This window comes from Onychomys torridus, chromosome 7, assembly GCF_903995425.1.
Source record: "Onychomys torridus chromosome 7, mOncTor1.1, whole genome shotgun sequence".
In the NCBI taxonomy this organism is placed as follows: Eukaryota; Metazoa; Chordata; class Mammalia; order Rodentia; family Cricetidae; genus Onychomys; species Onychomys torridus.
In genome coordinates, this window is record NC_050449.1 from 17645758 (window position 1) to 17667866 (window position 22109).

Below are 22109 nucleotides of genomic sequence, written 5' to 3' on the forward strand. Positions count from 1 at the left end.
TGTTTTTAAAAGGAGTGAGAGGTGAGGGGCAGAAAGTTCCTTAACCTTCTCAGTACTGTGTTACTGAACCTGTCCCTGTCCATCTTTTAGAAAGTGGATGAGATGAGGCTGGAGAGATGGTTCAGTGATTAGGAGCATGACTGCCTTTTCAGAAGATCCACGTTTGGTTCTCATCACCCAACTGGCAGCTTATTACTATCTTTAACTCCCATTTCCAGGGATCTGATGCCCTCTTCTGGCCTCTGTGGGCACCATTATATACAAACAGGCAAAACACTCACCCCCACATTAAGTAAAAATAAGTAACTCTGGAATAAAATAGGTTTAATGAGGTAATGCTTCTGAGTGGTCCCGATCCAGGTTTGATGGTTTGTAGTCTTTCATATGTCCCAGTAGTAACGAGGGCAAGAGTGTAGTATACATGGATAGTGGGTCCAGGAATTGTCTTTCCTGCTGCTGGAATCTGCTTTGTCGAGTTGTCACCGCTGCCATCATCATCAATCACATTTTTCTATTTCCAACATCACTACCACCTCCTCTCCTCACACCCTCTACTCATCTTGCTCACTGCCGTGTGCTGCGGACCGGCTGTGTGTTGGGTGCTCTGTATCTGTTTGCTCTGTGACTGATTAAAATGGAGAAACAGGAAGGCTGAAAGGGACTATTGCTCCATGTCCTTGTTTACTCTTCCACGGAACACTTTTGTGAGTGTAATCATGTCTCATTGCTTGAGGTTTGTATGGAATTCATTAAGTGTATATGTATCTCTGTCCAAACTTGATCAGTTAAGTGACTGAACTTGGACATTTTCTGCATTTAGAGTTGATATCATCATGTAATTTTGCCTTGGAAATGTGTTTGCTATTTAAGTATCATAGCATAATATAGCAAGTGGTTGTCAGAGCCTTCAAAGATTAACTTTTGTATAACCAGCCAACTCAAATTATGGTACAAACCATGTTAATGTTGCTATGGTATAGTACATTAGGTGCACTTAAAAGTGGCAGGAACATAATATGAAAGAAACATTGACCCAGCTCACTCGCACAGTAGAGGCTCTGTGTGAAGGTTTGCCCTTCAGCAGACACCGTTTTCACCCTACCTGAAGAGTATAGTGGGAGGCGAGCTTAGTTAGCTGACAAATGTTCACACATTTTCTTACTGTGGAAATGACTCCTTTCCACTATGACGGGCAACTTGTAGAATTGTTTCTAGGCTCTCTGAAACAGGCTATTTGGAGTGAGGAATTCTCTTTGTCTTTATGAACATTTCGGACTCTACATTTTAATATGTGTTCCCTGATTGGTAACTTTGAGTGCTGTTTCTTCTTCCTTCATGTCTCTTTCTTGCTGCTTTTCCTGTTTTACTGTACTTCCTGTTTTATTTCTGTCTTCCTGATTAATTTCCCCTGTCTTGCTGTACTTCTTGCTTCATTTCCTTTGTCCTGCTGTACTTCCTGCTTCATTTCCTTTGTCTTGCTGTACTTCCTGATTAATTTCCCCTGTCTTGCTGTACTTCCTGCTTCATTTCCTTTGTCTTGCTGTATTTCCTGATTCATTTCCTGTCTTGTGATATTATCTGATTCATTTTCTCTGTCTTATTGTATTATTTTTTTTTTTTTTGGAAGCTGAGGATCGAACCCAGAGCCTTGCGCTTGCTAGGCAAACGCTCTACCACTGAGCTAAATCCCCAACCCTGTATTTTTTTTTTTTTTTAAAGACAGAGTTTCTCTGCATGGCCTTAGCTGGTATTTTTCCTTTCTAAGAACTGTTTTTAGACTATCATACTTACTTCGCTGGAATGAATTAGCCCAGCCGTTTATGTGGCTGTGGAGTCATGATGTCTTCTTACAGTCATTTCTCTGCTATGATTTCATGTTCCCCAGATAGTGCTGTTCTTGAAATGCCTAGGTGTTTAGACATGGGTTGAAAAGGAAATAGATGTTTCCTGCTAGATCTGTGGGCAAATGTGAAGTTATTTCCTGGCTTTAGGTAACATAGTACTAGAGCAGAAAGCTTGAATTAATATTTTTTGAATCATTATTATGAAAGTGCAAATCTCAGAAACAGAAGTAAATTTTTCTATTGGAATAGGATCTTCTGCAGTGGAGATGAGCACCATGGTCTTATCTTCCTCAGGGAACAGCTTTATAGCTTTATCAGGGTCCAAATAGGACTTCCTGTGGAGCTGGAAGTAGAATGTGAATTTCTCAGCTCTTAATTCTTCAGATGCCCATGGCATCATAATGATCTCTATTTAGAAGTAGTTAGTGTTTTTTTTTGTATAAAAATCCAAACAAAATATATAATATATCTGATTTATTCACTGTGCATAGTCATTATAATCTCAGTTGTTCCACAGGATTCCATATGCATATTGTTAGCAAATATATTCCCTCTTGGTCTTATTCTATTATAGAGTGAGTATTTTCCCCTCACATTGTATAACATTATAAGGAAATATTTTCCTTACTCTATTTTGCTAGAAGTTCTTTAAGCAGTAGGACCAAGCAACCCAGCTAATGGTGATAGATTACCCAATGAACTCTTTCATGAAATGTAGTAGTTCAAGAAAATGTACTTCCATGTTTAGTTTCCAGGTGTAAGGTTACTCAGTATATCATTAATTACATGTCTCAGGTACAAATTATTAACCTGAACAAAGCATGCTTTTCACATAATGGTATAGTATAATGTTTCTATGGGAATTGCAAGGAGAGATTTGTCCATATAATATAAAGAACTAGTTAGTAGCATTAATATTTTCAGCATTCAAGTGAACTAGCTTTTCTAACTCTTCTTCCCTTTTTGATGAGTGGATTTTAAATACTGTTCATGATTTTCTACATGAACATTTCCAAAACACCCTACGGACTCTTAGACTATTGTGTGATGAACTCTTCAGTTAGCTTTCTGCGTGGCGGTGGAGAATGTCTGTTGCACCCAATATATTCACTCAGTTCCAATGCTGTTGAAATCAGTAGGAAAACTTTTCTCAATTCTGTGTTTGCAGCAAGCTACTAATGCTGAAGTTGGAGCTGACTCTGTTCCGTCCATCACAGTGAAGGTAGGTATCACTTTTAGACGACAGTGGGCAGGCTGTGTATGCCATTCCTCTGGTCCCTGCTGCTTTCCTCAAGTTTACTGCCATGTAAAATACATGCTTAAAATCTGGAGTTTTCTTCGATCTCGGTAGCAAATAGAAAACCTTTGTTGATCCCTTCAACTATAAAAGTTATAATTACACTTATAGAAAAAAATCATATATGCACAAAAAAGTGTTAGGCTTTTCTCTTTCCTTGTTTAAGAACATAGCATGACCTGGGCTCCTTTTTCTAGAAATAAGTTTCCTTTATAAGACTTAAAAGTCTTATAAAGTTTGTCACTTAATAAGTTTTCTTTATAAGACTTAAGTCTTTATAAGTCTTATAAAGAAATTGTGTTATTACCGGTTATTAGCCAGTCACTGTAGCATCATGTATGGATTGTGAAGGGATATTGGAGACATACATGTATATTAAGAAAATCATTCTTTTATTATGATTACATATATGTTTAAAAGAATTCTCAGGCATTTATCCTCTATGACATTAGCTTTAAATGGATGCATTTATGGCAAGAAAATATGAAATGAAGAAGCTATAAAGTAGAGTAATGACAAATTGATAGTCCTGGAAAAATAGAACATGAATGATGTAGTTTTGGTTAAGAGTTTCAGTATTGTCACTGAAGAGTTTCAGAGCTAGAACTCAAATGTGGAATGTTCTTAAGGCACTTAAAGTGTGGTAATCAGTCAGCACGTTATTAAGCTGAAAATATTTATCACTGTCCAGACCTTAGAAGCCAGGAAAAGTTGTGGATCTTGGCGATTCACTTAGTCAAAACTTGGCCGACTTTCTGTTCCCTCAGATTTTAGCTTGCTGTCCTTGGAGAAGCTTGACAAGGTAGGAGGCTTTAGCAATTGTGTTCGCTTACACTGGCCCAGCGGGTGGCCCAAGTGTGGAGATCTTTGGTAAGGCTGAAGGGAGCCCAGTCTTACAACAGTTTCCTAAGCTAATGTTTCTGGATCCTTGCCATTGGAAACAAGGGTGGTCTTTCTCCAGCCACCCTACCCCGCCCCAATCACAGACTCTTCTGGAAAGGCATTAATGGCAAGAAATCAAACACTTGAGAAAGAAGTAACAGCAGAGGTGCAGGAATGACCTATATGTTTGTGTAGGGAAGCTGTTTTAGATCTGTGTAATGGCATTGTTCAGACACAGGCGTGTGACTGTCAAGGTTCTCACTACATTGCCACAAGAAGTCCTGTGCCCAAAGCAGATAACAGCGTACATGTCCCCACCCTCACCTTCCAACAGGAGGTACTGCTATTAGTGAACACACCTTTCCCTCCCACACGTTTCCTAGGCTTTCATTTATACCTTGAAGTGATGACATGAGTTCTGGAAAATTCTCTTCATTAGCTATCCTGACTATGCCTCGGTCACAATTCTTCTCGTTGCCATGATAAAAGAAGAGGAGAGACAATGGCATGCAATGTCACATGTCACGGGCCGGACTTACACAGCAGACAGTATGATTTTCTGATCCTATCTGATAGTCTCTGTACAAATTTCTGCTGTAAATCTCTCCTTATGGCCTTTTATAATAGCAGCAGCCAAGATATATACCCAGTAAAGTTTCCATCATAATAAATCCAGTTAATTGAGAAAGTTTTTCCATCCGTTCCAAATGAATGAAGATGTGGCTACCTTGAGTATGTGTGCATGATGCGTGACCATCTGTTCCAGGCAACAGGCAGAGTGCTTATTCATACCTGGCCTGGCAGTCGTATTTATATACGTAGGGTAAACATTTGGTATTATATTTCCTAAGGATTATATTTTATTTCTTTAGAATCAGAAAATGGCATGGAAAGTTCTTGTATTAATGTTCTATATTTTATCCCTAATATTCTACAATTATTTTCCTTTTAAAATATGAGGTTTATGATTTAGCCAAGTCTTTAATTCACTTTTTGGCTCAAAAACAACTATTCTTTGTTAATGTAGTTATTTTTGTCATATCTCTTTGATTTGTGCTTTGAAAGTGCCTAGACCATTGTTGGATTCAATAAATCTGATGTAGGAGCTATCACGGTTGTTCATCTAACCAGATGACACCCTGTAACAATGTGAGATTGTGTGATTGCTGGCTAAGCCTCCACCAGTATGCCAGCAGAGTCAGGATGTCTGCCCCTTTCCAAACAGTTTGTTATTACTTCAGGGAGTTGTCTCTCATGCTCACATGATGCTCCTGAGGGTAGTTTGCAGCCCTCTAGTACCCACGGCTTCAGTGGGGTTGGGCATGTTGTTTGCTTTCTCTGCACTAACTTCTGAAGTGTAAAATGGGAACCTTTTTATTTATAAAGTTGTGATTTAAACACTGCTGTTTGAAGGCCCGGCCCTGGCTTTTGGCAGAGAGCAGTTCAGTTACGTTTCTCTCCCTTTTAATTAGTGGCTTCAGGAAGAACTCCTCAGCTCTTGGCACTATAGTTTTCTGTCTTGTAGGATGCTGTGTGATAGTCCTTATTTCACACAGCTGTGAAGATTATGAGAGATAAGACACACAAATCACTCACGAGCATGCTTTATGAATATAGAAAGTCACTACGGCTATTACATTTAATTATATGTATGCAGAGGACATTGTGTTGTTGTTAATGGAAGAATACTTAATTGTGTCCTGTTAACTGACTGGTCTAGTTAGCCACCTGAAAGATGCTTATGTGTGCCACCTACACAGCTTCTTTTTTTGCCACAATCACCTTGAGTGTTTTGTCCAAATGGCCAGACATCACTGAGGAAGTTTTGTTTCTGGTGTGCCAGGTGCCTTGTGCATTAGCAGGGTTTTATCATAAAATTCCAGGATACATTGTTTATTTGCTCTGTGTATCATATGTATTTGCCCCAGTAGTTTTCTCTTAAAAACATTACATCTCAAAACATTTTTGTTTGGATTATTTTTAGGTTGTTTAGAATATGTCACTTAAAATCAATACATAACATTTACTGACTTTAGTTGTATGCATATTATGTTTGTAGATACATTTTTGTATATTTTACATTAATATATTTGTGTAATTGAGGGACAAGTGATGCATGCCTTTTACATAAGCAACAGATCAAAACTAGTTTTCTTCATAATAAAGGCATCATTGTATTATGTCAGTTAATAATGGTGTGTGTCTACCTCATATGGTCGGATCTACTAACTAGACTGAACTGCTCTGTAGCAAAGGAAGAATCACTTTTAACCAACCACTGATTCCAGGCTGTATATCAGGGTCACCCAAGGAGGTGTAAAAATCTCAGCACTTGAGTTTGTCTCCAGATATTCTGAGTGACCCCACCGCACAGACTGGTGATTGGCTGTCTATTAATAGTTAGAAGAAGTCATCTCACACAGACAATTCCAAGAGGCTGAGACTTGGAAGAAATCAGAACCAAAGAAAGAAGATACCCATGCACAGCAGGTGTTTCCTTCTCTGATGCCCTCACTGACACATGGCACTGTACTCCAGTGAAGATGCTCGGGTCTGATGTTGCTACCAACACCCTCTTCAGGCGAGAGTGAGACATCCTGGCCTCCGGTCCCCATTCCTTCTTCTGGGCTAACTATTATCCTACAGATCTTAGCTTTTTGTTTTATAGGAATAGAATTTCTTAGCATCACCAAGTAAGATGAGCCGTTTGGAATTTTGACCCCTCAGGAGTAGTTAACACCCTTATTCTTTGATGGTGTCTAGGACTGGTTATGTCATAGTGATTTTGTGATTAGCCACAGAAGAAAATGCAGTGCTTTGATATGCTCTAGGGTGAAACTAAATCCATGTAAGCTAGGAAGTTATCAGAATAATTGCTGTTTGTAAAAATAAGTATACTGATACTAAATAAGATAAATAATCCACAATAGTATGAGTGTGTTTAAGGAAAGAACAAACACATTCATGCTATTATACAGTTTTTCAATACAGATGAGAACAACTGTTTTCTCTCTCTGATACTTTCAGACATCACTATAATTATACGGCTCACAGTGATTGGTAGAATCTTTGCAGATTTGGCCAGCCATACCCCTATCTAATTTTGGAACATTGGACCCCTTAAAAGAAATGACAATAGCCATTGATTGTCCCACATCTCTTTTATTTTGAAGCAAGCGCCAATCTATATAATTTTTTGTAGAGGTTGTCTGTTCTATTTACTTTATTGAAAATTTAAATAAAGTTTTTTGGAGTTTTTTTTGGAGCTAGGGTTTGTCTATATAACAGATAACTTTTTTAATATAATATTTTTATTAATTCATGGAGGATTTTATATAGAATAGATTGATCATATTTACCTCCTCTTATCCCTAAGTCCTCCCTGATCCTTGCCAACCCATAACTTCTGTGGTCTTTGTTTTTTAAAGGTCACCAAGTTCAGTTTGTACTGCCCATATACTCAGGGATCTGGGGCCATCCACCAGAGCATGGTTAACTTACATCCCTAAGGAAAATTGTCTCTCCATGCCTCAGAAGTCATTAATAGTCTATTTCTCCTGAACTAGGGGTGGAACCTTGTGAGCCCCTTGCCTCTCCATATTGGAGTGTTGACTGGCTTGGTCTTATTCAGGTCGTGTGTAGGTAACCACACCTGCCATGAGTTCATGGGTGCAGTGGTCCCGCCATGTCCAAAGACACTGTTTTGCTTCAGTTTTCCCTATCTCTGGTTCTTAAAGCATTTTGTTCCCTCTGCTGAAGTGGTTCCTGAACCTTGCAGGGGAAGGGGAGCTATACATTTTATGTAAATAGAATTATACTGTATGCAATTCTTTGTGATTAGCCTTTTTAAACTCAATATACTATTTTCCATAGTTTATGTGTCAGCTTCATTTACTTTTGCTGAATGTTGCTTTGATTGCCCATTGAGATGGACGTTTGGCTTATTTGTACTCTTTAGCCATTATGAATTTTTTGCTGTGAACTGTTATAAAACTACTCATGTTTTACCAGGTTTCCTAATTATTTGTTAATGATTTTTAGTTGGTTGTAGTAGTTTGTCAACTTGAATAAAGTGGAATTTAATATTATTAATAATTTGTGTGTCCTTAGATTTCCCTGCAGAATCGAGTGGTGTTGCCAAAAGTCAAATTGTCAGTCTATGTGCAGCCACCGTTAGTAGCGACCAATGATCAGTTTACCTTTGACTTCACGGGTAAGCTCTTGTTTGTCCTATGTCTACTGTGGGGTGAGGTTTTTGAGGAGCACTGAGGTCTTCCTGGGAAAGAGGTGGTGGCATTGTCTCACAGACACTTCCCCACCATGTACCACGTATTTTTAGATTATGAATTTCTAAGTATATTTCTTAACTAGCTGTATATTTGTTATTGTATTTGAATACTAGAATTTAGAAGACTTCTTTCTCTCTCTCTGGGTGTGTCTTTCACTCTGTGTTGGTGTGCGTGTGTGTGTGTGTGTGTGTGTGTGTGTGTGTGCGTGCGTGTGTGTGTGTGTGTGCGTGCGTGCGTGCGTGTGTGTGTGTGTGTGTGTGTGTGTGTTGCTAGTGATTGAAGCTTCATGTGTACAAGGTCAGAACTCTATCAGCTGAGCTGTGTCCTCAGCCCTGGAAGTCTTTATTGAATGGTGTTTCCGTAGTGACATCTGTAATCAGCAACACTTCCAACAGTGAATTGGAAGACAGAGTACTGGCTTGAGATTTGTCCATGTTTGAATTTTAACTCCCATACTACTTGATGTATAATTTTGGTAAACTATTTCAGTAACTACTTAGAGCCTGCTACTTTAACTGGTAAGCAGAGAGTAGTAACATCTCTGTAACAAGATTGTTTTGAAGATGTAGTTAGAAAATGAAGTATCTAATAACATAAAATAGTAAACATGTCATAAATGGTGATTATTAAGGGTTCTTCGTATAGAATTCCACGTAACCTCTTATAAGTTGCCATCAGTCCTGTGAGAGTGATCTCTTAGTTAATTTTTAAAATTTTCTTTCAAAAAATTTTTTTTGAAAGACTGTCTCTGTGTAGCCCTGGCTGTCCTAGAACTCACTGTGTAGATCAGTTGACCTTGAACTCATAGAGTGCTGGGATTCCAGGTGTTTGTTTTAAGTGGTACCTCCAATTTATCTTTTTTAGAAGTTTTAAAATTTTTTCTTGAGTTTTCTTTTACACATTATTGTTTTAATTTTTAACATTTATTTTGTGTTTGTGTGTGCCCATGTGTATGTGCTTGCCATGTCTAGAGGTCAGAGGTCAACTTGCAAGAGAGAGTTCTTTCCTACAATGTGATTGCTGGAGTTAGAACTCAGATTTTGGATGTGGCGGCAAGTGCCTTATGTGCTGAGCCTTCTTGTTGTCCCATTTATCTTTCTAAAAACTATTATGAAGAACTTTTTGTTCTAGGTAAACTCTAAAGGCGCTGTAATAATGTTTGGCAGCCCATGCACCAACACAGGAGGACAGGACAGTCTGTAAAGCTGCTAACGACATCTGTGTCCAGTCCATTCAGATTTGTTCTAGTCAGCACAGAGTACTGTCTCCCCAGGTTTTTGGGACCTTTTTGTTCCCCCCATTTTCTCTGCCTGTTGACCCAGGGAAAGAGATGCAGGGTTGAGGAGTGCGAGATGCTTTGTGTGGAGTTAGTTTTGGGGTTCACAGTAATCACGTAACCTTGGTCCTTACCTCTGTATTCTGGAAACCTCATAATTAAAAAATGGAGTGATAATGGCACTGCCGTATAGTTTTCTGTGAGGAACATATGATTGGCTGTTTAAAGTGCTTTTTGAAGTACCTGGCATGTAGTAAATGCTATAAAAAGTTTAGTTATTGTTAATAATTGCATCTATCCTATAACTTACGTATTACTTTCATATTCCCTATAGTTCCAGATATGACCAGCATAGTAGCATTTTCTGTTTACCTGAAGAGAAGTTACGTACCATCTGAATTAGAAGGAAATGTGGTTGTTTCTTATTCCAGACCAACAGGTAAAATATACAGTGATTTGCTACCTTATAAACCAAATTTAAGTTAAGTGACTTAAGTGTTTAACATAGAAAAGAATACCATTGAAGAATGTTCTTTTCTACTGCAACTCCATGAATTATCATTCCAAATATTTCCATGTGCTGTGTTAATGACAGTGTGTTTCTGTGTGTACTGTCCTCTTTCACTTAATAGCAAATATGATGTTTTTTTATTAGCACTAGAAAAGTGTTCTCTAGATCATGCTTCATTTATTTAAATTAAAAGAGCTGGTATGAATTAGTGAAAAAAGTGTAGGTTACTATAATATTAGCCACTATTCAATTTTAGATAGTTTTTTAACTACTAAATAAAACTCCTTACCTTCCATGTTAGAGTATTAGGAACAGACCTGTTACATTTTCATCTGGAGTTTAAGTTAGTTTTTTTTTTTTTTTTTTAGATTTAAAATTTTTATTTTAAAAATTAGCATACAAGATATTAGATATCATTAGATTGTTCTTAATAGGCATGATTAGGTTCTCTCTAGTCTAGGAGTGATTATCCTGTTACAAACTTGAACTTAGTTGACTTTGGTATGATCGTCTTTGCCTTTCTTGTGTGGTAATTATTTCATAGTAACACTTTGATATCTTTTGGTTGTTAGAAAATAAAAATTAGTGGGTAACTCTTTAAAAGGTGTTTCAGTGTAGTAGAGCTGGTAATCAGATATTGCAGCAATTTTATATTTGTGTTTTAAGAACATTTCTGGACAGTTTTAAGGCTTATTTTTCCAGTTAAAAAGTCATACAGTTTTTAAAAACCCAAGTCTCCATATTTTATGCTCAGTTTACCTTTCATGACTGTGTTCTCCTTGGTGAATCTTCCTGTTTATCCACTGGAAGTTCTTGATGCACTGATATAATTTTGGAGCTTAGTTGTATTTTTAAAAAATTTAGTTTTATTTACTTTGTGGAGTACTTGGATTTAAATAGTCTCCATATTTCTTTTTACCCAGCAGTGATCACTTTATTTGTTTCTCAAATTCTCACACTTGGGGCTGTATACTCACTCACCTTTATGTTTGTGCAGAGTTGACTTCATGAAAACTGAAAACTTGAGGAAGGATTGAAGGAGGGCAGACCTTGTGGTGATTTCCGAAAAGACTGTCAAGGATTTGAATGTTATTTTTACTTTGAGGTCTGAGACACAGAAATGAGAAATATTTGACTGCTACCTCTAGATCCTTTAACATCTGAGTAATCAGTTACAGTATTGCATAGCTGATTATAGAGATGGCTGATGTCTTAATTTGTACAATTTTTTCATTAATATTCAAGGAAAAGTAGTGATACTGGTTGAAAAAAAGGGGAAATGGTTAATGCCTTGTGGACAGCACACTCAAACTGCATTTAGATACTGTGAAATCAGCCATTGGCTCTGTGGCCTGCAGTTGCGTTTACCATTTTGGTCCCATTTACTTTCTTATAGATAGAATTTAGAATATCTAGACATTATTTGGTTCACAGCTAGTTATAAATGAACATAAGAAGTATGTAAAATAAGAACAAGAGGAGAATCCTCAAAACCTGAATGAACATTGTTCCAGAGTAGTATCTATGACAATTATTTCAAGAAGGACTGACTGGAAATGTTGCCTTATGCTTTTACATTTTCACTCTGCCTTCCCACTTGGTATTCTTCATGTCACTTGCATAGTGAGTTGCTTTTTTAACCACATTTATACTGGGGGTCCATTCTCATGTACTTTTGAGAACAGAGGCACAAACACATTGTTGAATTTCATTTACTTCGGGTTTTCTCTTCAAATAAGGCTTTTGTTTTCTTTGTTTGGGTGTATGTGCTATTTCTGTACATTTAAATTATATTTTAACCAGATGTGTATCAATTGTCTTGTAGCTTGAGCACAGATAATTAGTTTGCATTCTTTCTCTCTCACTGTCTTTTGCATTGCTTCTTATGGATAGATCGAAATCCTGATGGTAAGTTAAAGGATAAAGGGGAAAATGAATTATCAGGCTCAAATTTGTTGTTAAACTCAATGGGCATTACACCATGATCAACCCTTTACATTAGCTTACATTGTAACAGACTTCTTTAGGGTGATGTCTCAGCCTTGCTGTGAAGGGCAGTGTATCTGTTTCAAGAGGATCCTCATTACAAATGAGGTGAAGGGTAAGAACAGGGTGACTTAAAAAAAAAAGATTGGCTTTCACTTGTATTCGTGTGTGTGTTGGTGGGTGTATGTGCATGTGTGAGTGTGGGTATCCTTGGGTCTGGAAGAGGGGTTGCATCCCTTGCAGCTGGAGTTATAGGTAGATGGGAACTGCTTGGTGTGGGGGACTTGATTCCTCTGGAAGAACAGCTGTGCTCTTAACTGCTGAGCCATCTCTCAAGCCCTGGAATGCCTTTGTTGAGGAACATCAAAAATGTCATTGGCAAATTTTTGCTGAAAGTCCGTAGTACATGTTCATTATTAGATTATTTTACCCACATTAAAGAATAGAGAATTAAAAATGTCCATGCCAGTTAATTTTAAATGTTCTTCTACGTGCTCAAATAAACCAACCTGTGTCTGTTAAGAATACTATGTGAACTACTACACAACTGTCTCTTGTCTCATTCGGGATTTCTAAAGGGTTGGTCTGGCCAGGCTGAACTTGCCTGAGTCAGTGTTGTTAGTCACTTTGCCATAGTGCACCCATGTCCAGGCTCTGCCAAGTTCACCTTTGTTTCTTAGGTTTCCCAATAGCTGTGATCTCTTTAAGGGTGGAAATACATGCCTCATCTTGAATTGTAGACTATCGGGTAGCACAACAGACATTAATATCTCCTAATTTACTTTCCTCTTAAGTTATATAGATTTAACACAGCAGATTATCTTTATTAAAGTTACCTTAAGACAAGTTTTAGATAATAATATCTACCAACTAGTAGTAGTTAGATATAGTTAAACCACTGTTAAAACAGCAATATTTTGTTAACACAATCTTTTTCTTTTTCTTTCTTTTTTTAGATGGGATCTCTCTAGATAGCCCTGGCTTTCCTAGAGCTTACTATGTAGACCATGCTAGCCTCAAATTCACAGAGGTTCACCTGCCTCTGCCTCCTGAGTGCTGGGATTAAAGGTGTGCGCCACTACACCCAGCAAACTGATGATGCCAACAGTTTGAGTCATATAGCTTGTAATAGCATTGATCTAAAGGCAATCATATATTTATATGAGCAATGTCTTAATAATAGTATAGATTTGTAACTTAGTAATATGAAACTTACTTGATGAATTAAAATTTAGTTGAACTAAAACTATTACTATTTAAATTCTAATCCTCCAGAGTGTATGTAGCTAATACAATTTTCATTTAAATTTTGAAAATTACCGTATTCTTATTCAAGTGGTTAAGTTTAAAAGAGTAGGTAAAGGTTGTTGCTGAAAGATATTTACCCCTTTTATCATAAACTCAGCTCAGACCATGAAAACTATCAATCAGAATGGAGATTTCCATATTTCAATATATAGGTGATCTTGATTTTCAGTAATTTCTTTTGATGTGGTTTAAATTATTATTAAATGCAAGGGAGCAGGGGTGAAATACACAACTGTACGTAGTAGTCAGAAGCCCCAATATGCTGTCACTCAGATCTCACTCACACACACGCTTTGTATTTCACAGACAGATCCATTTTCTTGTCTTGGTCTGTCCAGGCCTTGTTGCAGAAAAGCAATTCTGGTTTCCCGTGTCAGAAAAAGGAAGTGAGGTTTATGTGGTCTCATAGGAGTCAGCCTCCATCATTTCTGCATTAAAGTTACATGCCATGGGCAGAGTAAAACGTGACTAGGCGAAGTACAGTATGTTACCAGTCACTACAGGAGGGGTCAGGAAGTCCTGGCTACCAGAAATTGCTGCTGCTTCTGGACTTCCTGTTTGCAGTGAGGAATGACTCCAGCAGCCTTGCAAAGCATTCACAGGTCTTCTATAGAAGTCTCATTTATAGATGTGGCTGTCCTGTTTGAGTACGCGTGCGCGTGCGCGCGCGCGCGCGCGCGCACACACACACACACACACACACACACACACACACACACACACAATGTCCATTTTATTTTTCAAGCACTTTTTGGTACTGGAAAATTAATCATTCAGGAGTGGTTTTAGTGTAACTTTTCTCTCTGATTGACAAATGGCTTTGTGATTAATTGCATCATAGTAGTTGTTACTATCCATTTCCTCTAGTAGGTTATGGGAAGGGAAGCATATGAAAGAGAGGTGATTCAATTTGCTTAAAGATTCTAGATCCTATACAGCAAAGTCAGACTGATGGATGACTAGGTTGATATTGGAATCAAATGAATGATGAACCCTTCTTTTCTTAGCTTAGATTGCAGAGTTGAGTTAGCCAACTAGGTAGACAGTTTTTGCCAACAGCAGAAAGGAGGTATCACTGGGGGCACAAAGAGTTCGGACCAATTAGACTTTTCAATCAGGTTCAGAACTGTTCCAAGAGCAACAGTGAAATGGTCTTTATTTTAATTTTTCTTTTTCTCTTGAAGCAAGGTTTCATGTAGCCCTGGCTGGTCTCAAGGTCGATACATAGCTAAGGATGACCTTGAACTTTTTACCCTTCTGCCTCTAGATTCCAAAAGCTGGGATTACAGTATGTGCTACCACGCAAGGCTTGAAAAGTCTATTAATCCAGGCAATTCTTTCCTTGAAAAAATCCTTTTATTTTATGTGCATGGATGTTTTGCCTGCGCGTATGTATGCATACCATGCCTGTTCCTGGTACCCAAAGGGGCCAGAAGAGGGCATCACATCCCCTTGAACTGGAGTTACAGATTGATGTGACTCACCATATGAGTGCTGGAGGTCAGACATGGGTCCTCTGGAAGAGCAGCAAGTTCTCTTAACCATGGATCCATTTCTCTAGCCCCCCTTTTCTTCTTCTTTTTAAAAGATATTTATTTATTATGTGTACAGTGTTCTGCCTGCATGTTTGCCTGCAGGCCAAAAGAGGGCACCAGATCTCATTACAGATGGTTGTGAGCCACCATGAGGTTGCTGGGAACTGAACTCAGGACCTCTGGAAGAGCAGCTAGTGCTCTTAACCTCTGAGCCATCTCTCCAGCTCCCTGTTTTCTTTATTATAAGTGTGCACACACTGAGCCATCTCTCCAGCTTGTTTCCATTCCTGATCTCCTGTATTCTCACCAGTTTCTTCAGTTTAAAATAAAGCCAGTGTTGTTGATCATCCCTAATTTTAAAATCATGAGTCCATGTACCTGGTGCAAATGGTGTAGAGGCCATGACACATTTATTGAAGAAAGTTTGTTTGAACAGTTAACTTAGATTTAGTTGAAAGTATATATCAGTACTTTGGTACAAAGAGTTAGGACCAATTAGGCTTTTTCAACCAGGTTCAGAACTGTTCCAAGAGTAACACTTTATTTTAATTTTTCTTTTGTTTTTCTTCAAGTAAGGTTTCATGTATTTGGTTTGAACAGTTAACTTAGAATTTAGTTGAAAGTGTATGTATAAGATTGTATTCGTTGTGTATAGAGTAGTCAGAAGTTAAAGCATTTTTGTTGTACTATCCATTTAAAATTAAAGAGATAGAAGTAAGTTTTGTTCTTTCCACACTGTATCTGTTAACTGGGGTTGTAATAGAAACCTATTTAAGGCTTCATTATCTATTATAATAGAAACCAATTTAAGGCTTCATTTTAATAATTTGGGGATGTATGTAATATATGGGAATTTCCTTAAAGTTACTCAAGAAGCACTTTGTAATTGTTTATGTATGGTGAAATTGATAGTTGTGGCTTGGAAAGTATCTTAGAATGTGTTACCATAATATTTTGACTCAAAAAGTGTCATCATTATTGAGTACAAACACATATTCCTCTAAGATCCTCACAGAACATCAAGAAGTGATACCTAGGGACTTTTCTGAACACACACCATTCTAGGATTCCAGAAGTAAATTTAACATCTGTTGGTTTTGAACCAAATCCGAGCTGGGTAAGAACTGATGAGTAATAGATGTGTTGAGAAGAGGTATGCCCCATGTGTTCTGAAGAAGCACTTGACTCCCTCCTTCACCAGCAGGCTCCGCATTGCTGATGTTCCCTCACTGTCCTAGGAGGAAGGAAGACAAAACATCTCCATCGTCCATGGGGATTCAGCCCCAACTCAGTCATCATTACAAACTATGTTTCTAATTTCAAGGCTATATTTTAACTGCTTCTGCTTTTACTGTTTTAAAGCTCTCACTGATTCCCCCACAGAGAAATGAAGAGATTAGTTTATGAACGCACTAAGTAGGGTAGACATTTTGAGTTTTCCATTTTTGTACAGGACTTCAGTAAGATACTGATTTCTATGTTTTGCCCCAAACTTTCATATTATCTTGTCAGAAACAGAATCCTAGAATGAAAAGAGAGAAAGCTCAAGGTTAAAATACTGATTTTTAGATTTATAAACAACCTTATAAATTTAGTTTTATTCTTGGTTGTTTTACAAAAAGAATGAAAAGTGATTTAAAATAATTTTGAGAATGAAATTATTCAGCTTTGTTATTAAATTAATTTAATTAAATTATTCAGTTACCTGCTTAACTCTACCTGTATGAATACTGACAACATTTACCATTAAATACTAGGCTTGAGTTATAAAAATTAGAACTTAAAATTATAATGTGAAATTGTAATAAAACCTACTTTTCCTAAGTAACATTTTCAATATTAATGTGTAAAATTGTCATGAACTTCATAAAATGTCATGTACATTGTACTTTCATAGTAATAATTTATTGAAAATAGATAATATAATTTGAATCCTCAATATGTAAAAATATCTAAGGATTTAGAATGTCTTGGGTCGACCAATTTGAGACATAATAATAATATAATAATACAGAGTCTCATGGAAACTGAGTGTTCTTTGCTCATTTTAACTGAAAGCTGTAGGCTGTGGCTAGGGCTTTGAAAATCTTTAAGAATTGTCTCAGTAATTGAATGGTTTTCATGGTGTCTAAATGGAGTGATTTTTAAAAATATCCTGCTTAAAGATAGACCGCACACCTATGCTTATTTTAACTCTTTAAAATATTTTAATCAATTCTTTAAGCATTTCATTCAATGTATTTTGATTATACTCACTCCTGCCCTTCCCCCCACCCTCCCCAGATCCACTTCTTCCTCCCCACACTTCCCTTTCTGTTTGATGTCCTCTTTTTGAAAATCTCCAGCCCCCAAATTTTCACTTTATAATGTTTTAAAGAAGACTGTGTCACAGCAGACATCCTGGTCCTTTGGCCCTCAGTCTTCCCATTTCCTCTTCTGTGATGTTCTCTGAGCCTAGGTGTAGGCATGGTATTGCTTATGTGTTAACTGGGGACAGGCACTCTATGTTCAGCTGTTCTTTGCATTTTCACAAATTGTGGCTTTCTGTAATGACCTCTACCAGCTGCAAAAGGAAGCTTCATTGAGTGGGGAGAACCACACTTGCCTGTTGACAGTATTTAAAATGCACTTAGAAGTTATACTGGTGTAGAAGAATGGCAGCCGTAGGTTCTCCTGATTTCATGGCCTTACCAGACACAGGTAGTTGGTGAAGCTTACAATACCAGCTAGGAATTCCTTTCAGCTAAGCAGCTGTAAGTCCGATGAGATGGCTGTTGGTTACTCCCAGGACATAAGCGCCACTATTGTACCTTATAGCATACCTTCCTTTTCTGGCCGTTTTTGTGGTTTGTAGGCATTGCGCCTCTGTAGGACTCTTGATGCCTTTATTCTCTGGGCAGCTTGCATTGCTCCTTCCCATGCTCTAAGACCTAGTCCTCAGGAGGAGGCTTCCAGGTCAGTTCCAGCTAGATTCCTCCAAGTCCTTTATCTGGGAGACAACCGGGGCAGTGGCAATAGACTGGATATCTTGGGGATTCTTGCAACAACCTGAAAGAGGTCTTCCCATGCCAGGCACTTGGCGTTTTGGTAGATAGTCTGTGTTTTTATGCCGGGTCATACAAGTACATTTACATATATTATATGTAATTTTAATTGAATATAAAATAGGATTTCCCACGGCTTTCTCAAGCACCTTCAGTGTAATTTACCCCTCTTCCTTCCTCTCTCTGTGTTTCCGCTCCCCTAGGTACGTCTTCCTTCCTGGTTTGCTCAGTTTTCCCTTTGTAGCAACGGTGCCATGCAGTCTCCTCTTCTAGACCCCTGTTCCCCTCTGTGCTCTACCAATCTATGGCTTCCTTTCCCTTTCCTTGCATCTGCAGTTACCTTGGGTTATATATCACACTGAAAGATTCAGAACTCAGGTCCACAAATAAGAGAAAACACACAGTGTTTGTCTTCCTGGGTTACCTCACTCAGTATATTTTTTTATTTCTGTTCATTTACTTGCATTTTATCTGTCTCCCTCCCCTCCCCCACCTCTTTCCCACTAAAATGAATGAATGAATGATGAATGGATAGATAGATAGATAGATGTGAGTGCCACTAGTGTTCACCAGTTACTTGGCTTGAGTTAAACGGAGAGGCAGGGAGCAGGCCTATCAGTGCTCCTGCTCAGAATACACATTCTTTCTACCCAGATGTTTGTCCAACTCAGATCTACAGTTTTAATTTTTTTGTGATTTCAGGAATTCCTCGGGTTATCCAATGTAAATTTAGACTTCCCCTGAAACTAATTTGCCTACCAGGTCAGCCTTCAAAAACTGCAAGCCACAAACTGACTATCGACACCAACAAACCTCCTGTCGGTCTGCCCAGCCTCTTTCCAGGTAGGACTTGGGGTATACTCCGTGGGGAGCTGGGAGTGCTGGGGTTCCGTGTGGAATGCTCCAGCAGCAGGTGTACCTGTAGGGTGAGGACCCGCCCCCTTCCCATGCGCCTGCCCAGCTTAGTCAGTAAAATGATGGTACACTTTCTATGTTTTATTAACATTTTTATAATCATTATTTTGCTTCAGTGTTCAGATATAAAACAATAAATGATTCTTTTCTAGGTCAGAAGTTTTGGCTTGAAATATAAATATTTCTTGTTAAGTGTTACTGTAGACCTTTGGATATATCCCATTCTTAGTAGTCAGAGTAGTTCCTCATCACTGTCACTTCTGAGGGTTGTCTCACCGTAGACTGCTCCTCAGGACTGTCTACAGCAGCCTGAGGAGCAGATGCTGTGGTTGCTGAGAGGCCTTCGAGTCTTGGACTTGAGCACACAGAACATCCCACAGCACACTGCTGAGTATGCGGGGGTGATTTCTGAATGCCTTAGAAGAACTGCAGCTTTGGCCAGCTTGCACAGCATTGTACTCAGGCTTGGGAATAGACACCTGCCCGCTTTTGGTTTTCTTATGATTTCTTTTCAAGCACTATATTTTGATCATGATTTTCCCTTCTCTCACTTTCTTCCTGATCCTCTGCAACACCCAACCCATGCAATTTTACTGTCTCCCTCCCTTGCAAAAATCCATAAAACCACAGAATTGATAACCAAACTAGCAAAAGATACAAGAAACAAACACAAACAAAATGCCAAAGCAGAATGAAGCAAAGAGCTCCCCCACCAAAACCAAAACCGAACCCAGAAACTCATCAGTTAGTTTGCTCTGTGTTGGTCAACTGGGCATGGGGACAGCCCTGGAGTGTAGTTCATGTACTCAGTGACACTGCTTTGGACAACATTGATTTTCCCTTTGTCAGCCGTCTCAGGTTGCAGAGAGCTCCTTGGTTGTGGCGGGAGCCCTTGTCCCCTCCCCCTCTTACTGCCGGGACCCATCTGGCTTAAGCCTGTATCGACCTTGTGCATGCTGCACAGTCTCTGTGAGTTCATGCATGCTTCTGTCCCGTTGTGTCTGGAAGACACTGTTTCCTTGGAGCTATCCATCACCCCAAGCTCTTAGAATCTTTCTGCCTCTTCTGCTCTATCCATGTTCTTGGTGATGGCATGGAATGAAAAGAAATCTGAGAGTTGAACAGCCTTCTCAAGTACTTTATTAAAAGTCAACCCTGTTCACTGTGAGGTGTATTCTTACTTTTGTGTTTGAGGTGTGATTTTTAGAATCCAGACTATTTCCCACAAAACTGAGAAATTTGTAGTAAGTCATCCCTTTGTGTTATTATATAAAATGCTTCTGATTTGTTACTCTTAAAGAGTAGGGCTTATTTACTTTGGTTTTTATTTTGGGATAAGGTCTCACTGTGTAACTCTACCTGTCCTGGAACTCACTCTGTAGAGCAGGCTGGCCTTGAACTCAGAGAGATCCTCCTGCCTCTGCCTCCAGAGTGCTGGGATTAAAGGTGTGCACCACCACACCCAGCCAGGACACAGGCTTTAAAACCTTCATTTATATATTGCCATGAAAAAAAAAGCATTTTTAAAAAATAACCATTCAAGTCTTAATTTTGAATTGAGCTCGTGGACACATAGTAGTTGTTTTTTTAATTTTTTATGTATACAGTGTTGTTCTGACTGCAGGCCAGAAGAGGGCACCAGATCTCATTACAGATGGTTGTGAGCCACCATGTGGTTGCTGGGAATTGAACTCAGGACCTCTGGAAGAGCAGCTCTCTCTGAGCCATCTTTCCAGTCCCAAGCAGTTGGTTTTTTATGGTTTCCTTCCTTTTGTTTTTCTCCTTTCTCCCTACCTTTTCTTCCTTCCTCTCCATTTTTTGTAACAAATCTAGACTGTAAAAATGCATGAGGAATCATTCCTTTTGTAGCATAGCGCTTTAAAAAAATTATTTCCTTGGATTGCGTAAACTGCCATGAGCACATAGTTGGAAATTTTATGTGGAACAATAACAAATTTATTGATGCTGTTGATACTGTTTAAGTACTGGATTCTGAGATGTTGACCTTTATTAGCATAAACAGAGCTCAACTAGAGATTGAATAACGTAGGCTGTTAACCAGGGAGTTTATCTTGTTAAGATACAATGTAGACTACATATTTAAAAAGCTTGGTGGCCCCCACTTTTCTACTGGTTTGGAGCCTATTTTGTTGATATTGTAGGAGTATCATGCCTGTCAGCCTTTTACTTGCTTTATTAAAAGCTGTTTTCCCCAAGATTGTATACATGCAATATGTATTTTTTATTTTAAATACAATGAACATGATAGAGCCATGTAATTGTTAAAGTAATTCTAACATCACCCTCAGTAAATAAAGGAGAAATAATTTTAAATCTATGTTTCTTCCTAATTGTTTATCTACTCTTTTGTGAAGAAATATAGGGCATATGTGGAGTGATTTTACCTTTCATTACAAATAGATGAGAAGTTTAAAAAATAGATAAGTTTACACAAAGAACTAGCTAATAATTTGCTGTCCAGGAACACCTATTTCTCTATTTTCTAGTAATGTTGCTAAAATAGTTTTTATAAGCATATACCCCTCCCATAGAGGCATTTTAAATATTTTTAGAAACATCTTTATAAATATTTTCGCTTCTGACTTTGTTACATGGTGTTTTATTATAAATGGACACCATGAAATTATCAGACTCATATTCTATTTTTAGATATTTACATTGTATTCTTGTGATATCCTCACAAAAAACTATTTCAAATTTATGATCATTTCTTGGATGAAGGTCTGAAAGTGGGGCTAATAGGTTAAAGGTTAAGAATACTTTGAAACATTTTGAAATTTAGTGTGAAATTGATTTCTTCAAGGCCTAGAATGATTTTACATTACATGATTTTCCTCAACTCAGTGAATATAAACGTTTTGGAGACAGTCAATTGCAGGTGAGGCTAACTTATGATGTTTGAAGGGTGGATGTAATAAGTGTGTTTTGACTTGATGAACTTTAAATTTATGATAGGGTTATTGGAATCCAATCCCTTCATAATAAGGGAAGTGTCTATATTTAGTATAAAGTGAATGTAGTAGATTCTCTGGAATCCTCCAATAGGGACAATTTGGTTTTGTTTTGGTATCAAGATAAACAAAACCTTTTAAACATTTCAAGTTTTACTACAATTTTCTGTTTCAACACTCATCATATTTATTCTCTGTTAATCTCAGCCTCTCCCCCTGTCTTCTTGGGGATAGAGTCTCTCTGTTGCCT

At 38.0% G+C, this 22109-nt stretch overlaps 1 protein-coding gene across 4 annotated transcripts in view; it reads left to right on the plus strand.

Annotated features, from left to right (window-relative positions):
- Bbs9 (Bardet-Biedl syndrome 9) overlaps positions 1-22109 on the plus strand; it is a 427340-nt gene that overhangs the window by 178252 nt on the left and 226979 nt on the right. For 3 of the 4 annotated variants that reach the window (XM_036194269.1, XM_036194272.1, XM_036194270.1), the window contains exons 11-15: positions 3013-3066; positions 8134-8236; positions 9923-10027; positions 11993-12007; positions 18675-18815. In XM_036194269.1, the coding sequence (XP_036050162.1) occupies positions 3013-3066; positions 8134-8236; positions 9923-10027; positions 11993-12007; positions 18675-18815 (418 nt within the window). The remainder of the gene's footprint in view (positions 1-3012; positions 3067-8133; positions 8237-9922; positions 10028-11992; positions 12008-18674; positions 18816-22109) is intronic. The other variant, XM_036194271.1, reaches the window with a different exon arrangement.